This window comes from Leucopleurus acutus (assembly GCF_964270905.1).
Source record: "Leucopleurus acutus genome assembly, chromosome: 4".
Taxonomy (NCBI): Eukaryota; Metazoa; Chordata; class Mammalia; order Artiodactyla; family Delphinidae; genus Leucopleurus; species Leucopleurus acutus.
In genome coordinates this window covers 1562315-1575774 of record NC_139146.1, presented here as the reverse complement: position 1 = coordinate 1575774, position 13460 = coordinate 1562315, and the positions used below count along the sequence as shown (strand labels likewise).

General features: G+C 56.3%; 1 protein-coding gene across 1 annotated transcript in view; it reads right to left on the bottom strand.

Moving 5' to 3' along the window:
- Positions 1–12162, bottom strand: part of CFAP99 (cilia and flagella associated protein 99) — a gene marked incomplete at both ends in the record, with an annotated part of 36590 nt that extends 24428 nt beyond the window's left edge. The window contains 3 exons of the mRNA XM_082837686.1: positions 1600–1694; positions 2049–2193; positions 12052–12162. Of these exons, the coding sequence (XP_082693812.1) occupies positions 1600–1694; positions 2049–2193; positions 12052–12162 (351 nt within the window). The remainder of the gene's footprint in view (positions 1–1599; positions 1695–2048; positions 2194–12051) is intronic.
- Positions 12163–13460: the final 1298 nt, after the last annotated feature.

The window sequence follows — 13460 nt, the reverse complement described above, 5'->3', positions numbered from 1 at the left end:
AGTGCAGGCTGGGCCGGGAAGCTGGCCCTGGGCAGTCTCCAAAGATCTCTCAGAAAATGCTGTCATAAAATTAAAGCCCTTGGGACTTCCCTGGTGGTGCAGTGGTTAAGAATCCGCCTGCCAATTCAGGGGACATGGGTTCGAGCCCTGGCCCGGAAAGATCCCACATGCCACGGAGCAGCTAAGCCCATGCGCCACAACTACTGAGCCTGCGCTCTAGAGCCCACGTGCCACAACTATTGAGCCCAAGTGCCACAACTACTGAAGCCCGCACGCCTAGAGCCCGTGCTCCACAAAAAGAGAAGCCACCGCAGTGAGAAGCCCGCGCACCGCAACGAAGAGTAGCTCCCACTCGCAGCAACTAGAGAAAGCCTGCATGCAGCAAAGAAGACCCAAGGCAGCCAAAAATAAATAAATAAATACATACATAAATAAATTTATATAAAAAAAAGTAAAGCCCTTGCTTAAGATAACTATGCAAATATTTACCCACTGTGAGTTGCTTACATTTATATGTAGACAGAAAAACGAGTCATTAAAAATAACATGCTGCCTCAGGTTACCTGCTGGGGGAGGGTGCAGATCTCTGGGGCCTGTGGTCCTGGCAAGTGTCACTGCTCCAGGTCTCCCCTTCCCCAGGCGGGGGCAGTGGGAAGGCTCCTACCCCACCCTGCCTGAGCTGCCACTGCAGAGCTTGCAGCCTCCTTCCAGAGAGGCCCCAAAGCACTCCTGGGGCCTGAGCTCTCCCCGCTCTTCTCCAGGGAGTCCCTGTCCTGGTCTGGTGACTGTGTGTGTGTCCATCACCCCCCCGCCAAGACAAGTAAGGAGGAGCGAGCCAACGGTTGAAAGCCTGGTCCAAGAACTGGCTCTGCCACTCATGTGCTGTGTGACGTTGGGCAAGTTACCGAACCTCTCTGTGCCTCAGTTTCTTCAACTGTGGGATGAGTGCCCGTAGGAGTGACCTTACCCGGTCATTGTGAGGGTGAAGCAAGAGCTGCTTGCGGAGGAAGCCGGGCCCACAGCAAATGCCTTGTGGGAGTAGCCTGCAGAGGGCAGGACCCTCAGGTTCATTCGTGGTCCTGCTGGCCCCAAGGCCCAGGAGTCCCGGGCTTTCTGCACAGGAAACAGGCAGCCACAGGAGTGGTCCCGGGCAGGGCAGGGGGGTGGGCTCCTGCAGGCTGTCTCTCGAAGGGTACCAATCCTCAGACCCACTCAGAAATGCTCCCTCGGCCCCGCAAAGCCACACAGTCCCTCTTGGAGGAAGGAGAGGCTGCCCTGGGCCTGGAGCTTGGTCACGAGTCAGAGGAGCCCAAGAAGGTTCCAGAGGCCCGGACTGAACAGGCAAGGACTCCATGTCGTGACTAACAGCTAGCATCCAGCAGCTACCACCCACCGGACCATAAGGAACGGAAAACAAATTCCCCAAGCACAAAAAGAGCACGTTTGCAGCAAAGAGAGGGTATGGGTTCGTTTTAAACACAGAACAAACCCAGCAGTTTCTTTCATTAAAGTGAGCCAGAAAGGTAAGAGGTCAGTGCCAGATGGGGCAGACCTTTGACCTTGGGTTTAAGAATAGAACTTGGGGCAGGTGGGGCTCACCTTGCACATCTTGTGGACGGGTTGGGACTTCACGATGCTACAGAAGAGCTGAAAGCCGAGCTCCTCCAGCTGGAAAGTGGCCAGGTAGCAGATCACTAAGGAGAGAGGGTGCAAGAGTGGGGAGGAGGACATGGGGGTCCCCGCCCTGGGCCCCGGCATTTGACCCTGGGGGAGTCAGCCAGAGGCTAAGGGCCTGACAGGTGCACTGCAGGTGCAGCGAACTGAGCTGAAGGCGCCTGCCTCCAGCAGGGCGTGTGACCAGAGGCAAGCGCTCCATCTGGGCCCACGTGAAAATGATAACCTGATACAACAGTACAAATGACGTCGTCTCATACGGGGTGGGGGTGGGGGGCGCCATCGCTGTCGAGGGCCTGCGGCTGACGAGGAGGCCAGGGCCTGGCCCGCAGGGACCCATGGGCCCCACACCGTGCCTGGCCACAGGCACCTACCCTCAAAGAGGCTGTAATCGGTCCACAGGGAGAGCTGGCCGTCCCGCACATAGAAGGCGTCCACCACGATGGTCAGCAGCTTCCGGTACTCGAGGCACCCGGACAGAACTTCCATGACGAACGCCTGCTCCTGGGGGCTCAGGGTCTGGAGGAGAAACAGCTCGGGAGGGGGCCGCCGGCCAAGCCAGGGGAGAGGGCAGCCACCTCCCGATGTGGGGGTCCCCAGTGCCCCCCGGAGCAGTGGGCAGCACCCCAGCCTCCAGGAGCACTGACCCTCGGACCCTGCAGGTCCTCCCCCAGGAATCAGTCCCACCGGCTCTCCTGGGCAGTGACAGTGCGGTGGGGCAAAGACGGAAATAAACACGGAAAATGACCCCGAAGGAAAAGTCCTGTGTGACTCTGGTCATATGAGGCCCCTAGAGGATTCAAATTCCCAGGAGAGAAAGTAGAAGGGGGGGCGCGGGGGGTAGGGGGAGAGAGTGGGGAGCTGTTGTTTAATGTGGACAGAGTTTCAGTTTGTGAAGGTGAGAAGGTTCTGGAGACGGACAGTGGTGATGGTCACACGTGAATGTACTTAACGCCATTGAATTGTACACTTAAGAACAGTTAAGATGGTAAATTTTATGTCATGTGTATTTTACCACAATAAAAAAAAACCAAGCAAGGAAAATCTCTGGGGGAGGGAATTAGTGTTTGCGGAGACCGACTTTTTTCTACTTACTCTTTGGAATATTGTGGGGTTTGTGACCTGTGTGTGTCACATGTTACCTATTCAAAAAACCAGTTAAGTTTTTGACAATAAGAAAAAAAGAATGTCTAATGTTGCCAATGCAGCAACGAGAAGGGCTGGTGGGATGGTGCTGGTGAGTCTTTCTGGAAAGCAATCTGGAAATATGTTTTAAGAGCCTTGTATTTTCCATACACTTTAATCTAGTAACCACCCTTCTGGGAATCTAAGGAAACCAGACAAAAAGCAGAAAATATCCACGTACAAGCAGCTCAGGGCAACGGTACATGCAGTGGTTGAAAGTATTAACAGCATAAATGTCAACACAGGGAATCAGATACGATCTCTCCGTGTTGTGGGTGAGTAGGACACAGCCATTACAATGAAGTTTCTGGAAAACTTATAGTAAGATGACAAAATACTTAATACCATGTAAAACTGAAAATGTAGAACAGGATCTCAACAGATGTAAAACACATGAAAATAAACTCTTGCTAGCAGTATCATTCCCCTCCTCCCCCCAAATTTTTTTGGACAACCTATTAGATAAATTTTGGCATTCCCTTGCTTTATTTTGAATTTTTTATTATCAATGAAATTTTCATACATTTACTGGACATTTATTTGTATTTCTCTTCTGTGAATTATCAATTTATATCCTTGGCTAACCTTTTTTATTTGGATAATATTTTTAGGAGCTCTTTGCATATTGAGGGAATTAACATGGTCATTAGTGTGATAGTTATCTGTCGTAAGCTTGTAATTTTCCTTTTAACTTTGCATAAAACATTTTTTAGCATGTAGAGCGTAGAGGTTTTTACTTTGTTTTCTTTTTTTGGGGCTGCGCCATGTGGCATGTGGGATTTTAGTTCCCCAACCAGGGGTCAAACCTGTGCCCTCGGTATTGGGAGCACAGAGTCTTAACCAATGGACCACCAGGGAAGTCCCGTTTTTACTTTGTTTTGAGGTCAAATCTACCTTTTCCTCTGTGATTTCTTCCCTTGTCTTTACTCTAAGAAAACAACAGAGTAATGAGATCATCTGAGGGGTCTTGGACGAGCCCAGGACCTCGGAGAGCCCCGGATCCCACGCGTGTGAGCGGGGTGGCTGGATGCCGGCGGGCAGACGGCATCATTCTCACTCCATCCCAGTCTCTGCACCTCAGGGGCTGAAGGCCTGAGAGCCGCATTCTCCAGCCACTTCTGGGGGGGTTCTGGGCACAGTTGGGTTCTGCTGGTGAGACATACTTGCAGGAGTGACGGGAGGCGAGTGGGGTGACGTTCCTCTCCTCCCTCGGCAGGGGCCGGGCCCGACATTAACTCAGCTGCCCTTCCAGTGCCCTGAGTGGCTTCTGGGCTCCTGCGGGGACCCCATCTGATCCGGGGTAATGACGTCCTCTTCCGACCTGACCTCTGACCTCTGACCTCCGCTCCCGGGCTCCTCTTCCTCTCCTCCACTATCTGCACTTGTCCCCTGGGTGAACTCATCGGCTGCCAAGGCTGACACGTGCTGATTTCAAACGTGCGCCAGCGTGGGCGGCTCTCCCTGGAATTCGGGAAGCGCTCTCTGCCCCTGTTCTACCTCCCTGCTTGGGTGTCTGACCCCATGGGCTTTGCCCAGACCTGCCCTCCCCCGCCTGCCCGGCTCCGTAAACACAATGCCCTGCTCCACCGTTCAGACCAAGCCCTTGATGCCCACCCCACCGTCCCAGGCATCGGCTCCGGCTATGGGGTCCCAGCTGCTCTCCCGCTTCTCCTCCTCAGTGTATTTTCAACCCGCCAGCCGCCAAGCAATTCTTTGTAAAATGAAAGTCAGATCGTGTCTGTCCTTCCTGAGAACCCACCACAAAGGGTCCTTAAAAGGGCCGGCAATGGGCTTCCCTGGTGGCGCAGTGGTTGAGAGTCCGCCTGCCGATGCAGGGAACACGGGTTCGTGCCCCGGTGCGGGAGGATGCCACATGCCGCGGAACGGCTGGGCCCGTGAGCCATGGCCGCTGAGCCTGCGCGTCCGGAGCCTGTGCTCCGCAACGGGAGAGGCCACAACAGTGAGAGGCCCGCGTACCGCAAAAAAAAAAACAGCCGGCCAGGCCCAGCTCCCTCTGAGTCCCCCGCCCCCCCCCACCCCGGCCTCCGCCCCATCCTGGCTCCACTCCAGCCACACTGGCTGCCCTCTTTTTCTCCAATACGCGGGATGTGTCCTCAGGGCCTCGGCGCTGGCTGTTCCCTCTGCCTGCAGTGCTCTTCCCTGCACACTTGCTCCCCGACTCCCATCAGGTCTTTGCTCAGATGTCACCTGACCTGGGAGGCATCCCTAACCACCCCTCAGGGTCAGACACAGCCTGGCCCCCTCAGCGGGCAGCGCACACCGGGTTTATTGCCCCTTCCCTGCTGGAATGTCATCTGGGCGCTCAAGAGGGAGGGATTGGAGCATCCTGCCTCCGTGGGAGGCCGTGGGGACCCTGTGATGTCCCGGTGTAGGCGGGGCACAGAGTGGAGGCTCCTCCCTACGGAGCACAGCCAGGAGGGGAGGTGGGGGGCTCTTGCCTTGGGGTCAGCTCTGGTCTCAGCAACCAGGATCCTGCCTCCTGCCTCCTGCCTGAGAGGAGCCCCCTCAGGCTCCTCTAACCCCTGGGCTGTGCCCACACCAGAGGGCACGAGCCCCAGCTGGGCCCCAGTCCCCGCTTTTAACTTACTGCACTGGTCAGAGAAAGCCCGGGGGGCCCAGAACAGGCAGCTCGGAAAGCAGTGTGTCAGCAGGGCTGGCACGGAGGATGCCCTGAGTCAGCGCTGCCCGTGCTGAGGCTGCATGACACCGTGGGATGCCTGCCTACAGCCTCCCCGGCCTCCCAGGCTCAGACAACAGCAGCTCCACTTCTCGTTCACTTGAACGTCTGTGTTTGGGGGGGTGAATGTGTATTTTTAATAAGGCCAGAGCCTTGAGCCTGCGGCTACAGGATGCCACCTGCCTGCGGTGAGGGGGTCAGGCAGGGCTGCATCGGCCTAGGGGTCTGGGAAGGTGAGGAGCCAGGCAGGACCTGACACTCTGGCCCACATGCCAGGTCTTCTCCGCCGGGAAGGTCAGGCCAGCAGGTCACAGAGAGGAGACCGAGGCCCAGAGGTGACACACAGGTCAGAGGGCACCGAGCCCTAGACCAGGTCCTCCTGGCCAGGCTAGCACAGAAGGCAGGGTGAGGCCTGGACCCCACTGAGGAGGCCCCAGCACGGAGCCGACCCCGAGTCCTGGGCCAGCCTTAGTCACTGAGGCCAGAGGGCTACACCCAAGGGCATCTGAGCTCCTGATACACTCTTGGGCCTTGGTCAAGTTCAGCACTCCTGAGTCCGGGGACCAGGGCAGGTTCCGGGGAGAGTGGCAAGTGCTCCGACAAGGGTCTCATGGGCAGTCCTGGGGAGGGGCTGGGCTGTGGGCAGGGGAAGCAGAGGCCCACAGCCTGCCAGCTCTTCACGACCTGTAGTGCTTCCTACAAGAGATCCTCAGAGTTCACAGGCCCAGCTTGTCTGCTGGAGCCACAGGGAAAGGACAGAGCTAGACCAGGGGCCGGGGCCGGGACGCCGCTCTTACTGCAACCCAGGGTTTGAAATTCATGTCACCAATACACAGGGCCTCATGCTAATCAGTGACGCAAAGACCGAAGTCAGAAAAGTAGGCAGAGGAAATTGAGGCTGCTGGATGCCCACACTAGCCCCTCTCCCTTTCTTCCTGCCTAACAAGAGAAAGCTGTCTCGTTGGGAGAGGCAACGTGCCCAGCTAAAACTTTTCCAGGCCCCTAGTTGATGTGGCACATGGCTCCAATCAATGAGATCTGATGGCAAATTGCTAGGTGTGGCCTCCAAGAAAGCGCCTTGAAAGTTAGGGAGATTCAGCTGGTGCCTGCCTTATACTGTTTGTCCTTCTCCTCTTCTCTCTGGGATATGGACGCAATGCTGGAGTAGGGCAGCCATTTTGTGACTACAAGGCAAAGGGTACATTCTAAGGCTGGATAAGCAGACAGGAAGGAGAATGAGTTCCTAATGGCACCACAGAGCTGCTGAACCCACCCTGGACTGCCTATGTGCAGACTGCTTATGTGAGCAAAGATACCTCTAATTTCTTTAAGCCACTGCTTTCCTGGTGTTCTTATAGCCAAATACTGTTTCCTAACAGACACAGGTCCAAGCAATAGTTCAGAAAAAGAAATACTCATGAAAATATAACAGGAGAGGGACTACCCTCGTGGCGCAGTGGTTAAGAATCCGCCTGCCAATGCAGGGGACACGGATTCGAGCCCTGGTCCGGGAAGATCCCACGTGCCGTGGAGCAGCTAAGCCCATGCGCCACAACTACTGAGCCTGTGCCCTAGAGCCCGCGAGCCACGACTACTGAGCCCGCAAGCCACAGCTACTGAAGCCCACGCACCTAGAGCCCGTGCTCCGCGACAAGAGAAGCCACCGCAATGAGAAGCCCGTGCACTGCAACAAAGAGTAGCCCCCCGCTCGCCCCAACTAGAGAAAACCTGCATGCAGCAATGAAGACCCAACGCAGCCAAAAATAAATAAATAAACTGTAATAAAAGTATGGGTTTTGTCTTAAAAAAAAAAAATGTATTATAACTACACCAACTGCCTTTTCCCACCTATTTGGTTGGCAAAGATAACATTTGCTAGCACGCTACGTAAGCAAGCCATAGGGGAACAAGCACTCCCCACCTGCCAGGTAGAGTGTCAACGTGGAGGTCTCTGTGGAGGGTCAACTGGAAAGATCTTTTGAAATCATGAGGGCCAATGCTCTCGCACGTGTGTTTTCTGGGACTTGACCCTGGGCGCATCTGGCCAGGTGCAGTGGGACAAGTGGGCCAGTCAGTCCCACGGCGATTTGCTACAGTAAAGGACTGGAAACAGCCGTGATCCTGTCCATGGGGGATGGCTGCGACGGCTCTGGCACAGCCAGACAGAAGGATGCTTATGGCTTCACGATAAGAACATGGAACAGTCGCCGGGATATCTCATTAAGTGAAAAAAGCAAAGGCAGGACTGTGTTCCAATGCACTACCGTTTTGAAAAAGATTTTAAAAATACATATATAATTATATATAACTTTTAAACGTAAAATTGAGAGCTTAAACAAAATTTTTCCAGATCTATTATCTATGCAAGACAGGCCTGTACCGTCTCTGGAAGGAACCACAGGCCGCTGGTCTCCTGGGAGGGCCGGTGTGGGAGCGAGACCCCCGCTGGTACCATCTGGAACCTTTTGGGTTTTGGATCTTTGATGTCAACATATCAGGTATTTTAAAAAATATATTAAAATAAAAAATATTTCCTGAGTCCAGGTTTTCTCTGACACTACGGACTAGAAAGTGAAACAAGGCTTTCTGGGACTTGGCCGCTGCCACCCCGCCACCCTGCCACCCCGCCACCCTGCCACCCTGGGCCTTCCCGCAGGGACCTGGGCTGGTGTTTCCAGGCTCCACCCACTCCTGCTTTCCCCCAGCCTCTTGCACAAGCCCATTCCGGTTTCCCTGCCCACCCTCCCCCCACCCCTTTCACTCGGGCTGGGGAACCGGCCTTTCCCCACCCCTGCCTCACCCCCAGACTGTCTGACTGACCAGCTGCCGGGCACCTCTCCTGCCAGCCCAGGGCTGAGCCTTTCGTTCCCCTGCTCAGAGCTCACCTGCCCTCCTGCCCACTGTTTTCTGAGTGGCTGGATCTCCTTCTCTCCCCTCCTCCCACCCCCAGGGAATCTCTCTCAAAGCCAGACACTTCTGCAAGGGCTACTCAGACCTCATGGGCTTTCTGGGTACCCCAAGCTGCCTGCTGTGCCCATCACACCCCACCTCTGTCCTGCAGGCCCGGGCAGTTCTCTGGACGTTCCTACACCCAACCTGGTGGTCCTGGTGCCTGAGCCGTGGTGCTGGGTAGCCCGGAGGAGTGACGCCCTCAGGCTCCATCCCCCTTATAGGTGGTGAACTAATGAAATGACGCTTGTTCCAAAGAGATGTTAACCAGTGAGGGTGGGCAAAGCCTGGGGCAGGAGGGAGGCAGGGTGGGAAGCACCTCCTCCCTCCTGCTCCCCCCTGAGGGCCAGGCGCTGGCTGGCAGCAGTGCCTTGTCGCTGGTGCCGCCCCCTCCTGCCTTCCGTCCCTTCTCCAGCTCCAGGCCCCCAGCCGGGTCCTCAGTGCCGTTCCCAGACGTCAGGCCACTTCTGTTTCTACAACCACTCCGCAGACTGGCGTCTGGAGAGGCTGCTCCCCACACCTTAGCCCCCCTCGCGCACCGTGCTGCTGATGGAGAACTTTCTCTCAACGGTAAATGGATCCCTTTCTGATCTTAGACCAAATCCTCTCCCACTGACATATGTTCTCTGTGCAGAAATGCCATCGGGACCATGCCCGAGGGAACCCCTGTCAGAGGGCTGGGAGGCTGCTCTGTGTGTGTGTATGTGTGTGTGTGTGTGTGTGTGTGCGCGCGCGCGCGTGTGTGTGAGGCGAGGGGTTCCCAGGCTTCAGTCTAGAGAGGGACAGTCACCACACCCTGCCCCCAATCCGCAAATCCTTGGACTTTTCCCTATCTTGAGATTATTAATTATATCTGCAAAGATGGTATCTCAGAATAAAATCACATTCACAGGTAACTGGGGTGAGGACGTCAACATTTCTTTTTGGGGGACCCAGCTGAATCCACAGCCCCGCCCTTCCCCGGACTCTCTGCCAGTGGGTCTATGTGCTGTGTAATTCTCTGCCAGGTGGCAGTCTTGAGCCCCGGCCTAACGAGATCGGTGTACTGCACCAGTTTTCTGACAGCTGGAAGTAAAGGTACGTTGTCCAAACTGTGTCAGTTTCCAGTGTACCATTCCACTTGGACTTAGGATGGCTTTCTGAAGGGATGGAAAAGACAGGTGCATCTGTAAAAGAAGCTGCTTCTCCGTCCGTCCAGCACAGGCACATCTCAAAGACGCAGATGGCCCCGTTGGAAGACTCAGGGCGCCGCTGGGTTGGGGGCCGAGCTGGCATGGTGCCTCCCTCCCCACGGCCTTGCACATGTCTGTCATCATGCCATGGCTCACCAGTGACAGCTAGGGCTCATTTACTATTAATAATCCATCGGATGTGGGAAAAAAATCCCCAAACTACTTTGTTTTTTTTTTTGGCTGTGCCGCGCGGCTTGTGGGATCCTAGTTCTCTGACCAGGGATCAAACCTGTGCCCCCTGCAGTGGAATCTCAGCGTCCTAACCACTGGACCACCAGGGAATTCCCATCCCAAACTATTTGTTGTAACAAACCCACTTTCAGTGATTATTCTGGAGAAATAAGGACATTACCATTTTTGCTGAGCGGTAAGGGATGCCTGGCAGGGCCTGGGGGGCCGGGGTTGGGGACAGAGAGAAGGACACCAAGGAGTCCCGTTGGAAATGGAGGGTGAGAAACGTGGGTGACACAGGGAATTGGAGTAGAGAGGTCTTTTTTTTTAGTCTGAGGGAATGCATAGCAGCTATGGGTGATGGGAAAGACCCACTGAGGGGAGTGAGGCCGGACAGACAGAAGGAGTAGACAAAGGGGCCGGGCCTGCAGGTGGGGAGGGGCAGGCCTGCCGGGATGGGGCTGCGCTGAGCTGTGCAAGGCCAGCTCAGACTGGGAAAGAGGAGGATTGTGGATGGGCCTGGCCTTGGCTGTTTTCATCATTCCCCCGCAATGCTTAGGGTCTCAGGGGAGGGTTTGAGGAGGTGCAGCCCATGCCCCAGTCCATGCTGACTGCCAGGCTCCAGTTGGCAGAGACATCCTTTTCTGAATGACACAGGGGAGCAGGGATTGGGGCAGCGGTCCCAAGCTTTCTCTTGTGAGAGAGGCTTTGGTTTCCAGACTCCCCAGCTCTGCGTGCACTGCCGGGGCCCTACCCCCCATCCTCCCAAATAGGTTTTCCAGCTGCTGCACCACAAGCCGGCTGATGGAGAAAGGGAAGGTGGGTCTGTCTTCGGCACAGCAGAGGCCACACCCCTGCAGGTGTATGGGGGTGGGGCCAGGCCACAGTCACATCCCAGGGCCAGCAAAGCCGCTCACGGGCCTTGTTAAGCGGAGTAAGGGAAGGCTGCAGCTGTCGATTGACGGCGAACATCCCCTAAGACCCCATTTGCTCCTCCTTCCAGGGGGCGCAGGCGAGGGGGATGGGGGCAGCAGGCCGAGTGGCAATCCCTGAGCGCTTGCCTGGGTGGACTTAGTCTCCTCTGGATGCCCCGTCCAACGGAGTCCACGGCCCGGAGTCATGAAGGTGGCACCCCGGCCACGCGTACCCCTGTTCCTGGCACCTGTCCTCGATGGACGGACGGATGCGGGGTCAGGTCACAGGGAGGCCTCCGAGGTGCTAGAGCGAGGTCAGACCTGGGCCCAGAGGCTTCAGCCCAGGGTCTCTCTCCATGTGCTTGAAGTGGGGCGGGCTGTGGTAGGACAGGGACCCCTGGGGCACGGGAACAAGGGCTGAGTAGCTCTTCCAGGTGCGGCCCCTCTGCCCCACGCACATCCCTGCCCTGGGGGACGAAGACGTGCCCCAGTGGAGGGTGCTGGGCTGAGGTGCCTGTGAGGCTGACTCCCGTCCACCTTCGGCTGAGGGTGGGACGACCCCACAGACGCAACCCAAGTGACGGCGCCCATGTTCCCTTGTCACGAGAGCAGTCTGATGCACATTCTGGGAGGTAGGAATGCCTCCTGAAGCAAAGAGGGGGTCCCATCCCTGAAGGGCACCCGAGATTCAGAGTGAGAGCCGACGTACGCCTTTGGCTAGCTGGGAATCTCGCCTTGGGCCTCTCCTCGTGAAGGAAGGAAAGCGGCTGTTAGGAATGAAACTAAAAAGGTCCTGACAGGGCTCCCCTGGTGGTGCAGTGGTTAAGAAGCCTCCTGCCAATGCAGGGGACACGGGTTCGTGTCCTGGTCCGGGAAGATCCCACATGCCGCGGAGCAACTAAGCCCGTGCGCCACAACTACTGAGCCTGCGCTCTAGAGCCCGCGAGCCACAACTGCTGAGCCTGCGTGCCACGACTACTGAAGCCCGCGCGCCTAGAGCCCGTGCTCCACAACAAGAGAAGCCACTGCAGTGAGAAGCCCGCGCACAGCAACAAAGAGTAGCCCCTGCTCGCCGCAACTAGAGAAAGCCCGCGTGCAGCAGCAATGAAGACCCAACGCAGCCAAAAATAAATAAGTAAAATAAATAAATTAAAAAAAAAACAAAAAACCTGACAGGCGTCACTGCTACGGCCTCCCCGTGAGCCCTGAGCCACCACTCCGACCTTACCTGCAGGGAGCTGGCCGCAGCCTCCAGGAACTGCTCGGGACTGTCCTTCTCAGGTTTAAATTGGTCCAGTAGCTTAATCACAGTTTCAATGCATTTTCCATAGTAGGCCATCTTCCCAGGTGGGACCCTAAAAGCAAACCGTGACAGGTCACGCCCTCCATGCGCCCTGGGCTGTCAGCTCGGCAGGTGGCGAAGGACCTTCACCAAACTGACAGGAGGTCCACCAGGGAGCCTGGGACCTTGTGGGACAAGGAGTGTTGGAGGGAAGTGGGGACCCCGGCGGGGGAACCCCAGGCCCACTTCCTGGACTGTGTCCCTACAGGCCTTGGGGAGCCCGCCCCCAGGCTCCCACTCGCCCATAGCCCCAGCAGCCCTCTCTGCCGTGCCCCTGGAGGCTCCCTGGCCGCCTCACGTGCCCCCAAGCCCTCCAGCCGTGCACGGGGGGGGATGACCCCTGGGAGAGGCCAGGCCAGAGAGTGGAGGCATCTCGTGAGTCAGCCTGAGTGGCCCTCAGCCCAGCTGGGGTTTGGTGGTGGATGACTCAGCAGGCCCTGCTCGGAGGGAGAGGGGGAGCTCAACACAAAAGTTTGGGGCAAGAAGAATCCTCGGGTCACCACGTTCAATACCCCCATTTTAAAGGTGAGGTAAGCAGCACCCAGAGGGGATGCATAGCTGGTAAATGGCCAGGCCTGAGCACTCCAGAAACAGACAAGCTCCAGGAGACTGGCTTGCTCAGAGCCCTTCTTTGGCTGACCCTGGAGAAGCCGCTTGGGGTAGGAATGGGACCCCAGGAAGAGGTTCTAACAGGTGGCCCCCAAATTGTCCTCAGGGCAGGGTGGCCAAGCCCCCCAGGAGCTCCTCTCTCATCCCCCCGCCTTGTTCCACACTGATTGAGCAGCTTCCCTGGGTCACCACGCTGCTGGCTTCTTGCGTCCCAACTATTGGCAAAGCCAGGCTGCTAGCGCCCTGGGGACAGCAGGGGCACCTCTTCTCCACCCAACAAGCTGGAATGGCTCTGGATGGCAGCACCCAGACCGAGGCCCTCCAGGATGGAGACTGAGTGAAAAAACAAAAGCCACATACACTGACACTGGGGGTCACCAATGAGATGGCCAATCCCAGCCAATCACGGTCCACTGGGTGAGTCCCCCCCCACCATCACTTGAAAGAGAACGAAGGCCAAATGCCACCAGACACTGCAGAGAGCTTCTGACACCAAACATGGAAACAGAAACTAGCAAAAAAGGAAGTAGGAGAAAGCAGACAACATACACAGCAGGAAAAACCTGGAAACAAACAACTATACCACCTCTGAGAGACGGAGAAAGATACGGTATCCAAGAAACATCTGCAGGAAAAGAAAGAGTTCTTGGAAATTAAAATATGACAGCAGAAGTAAAGATATAAAT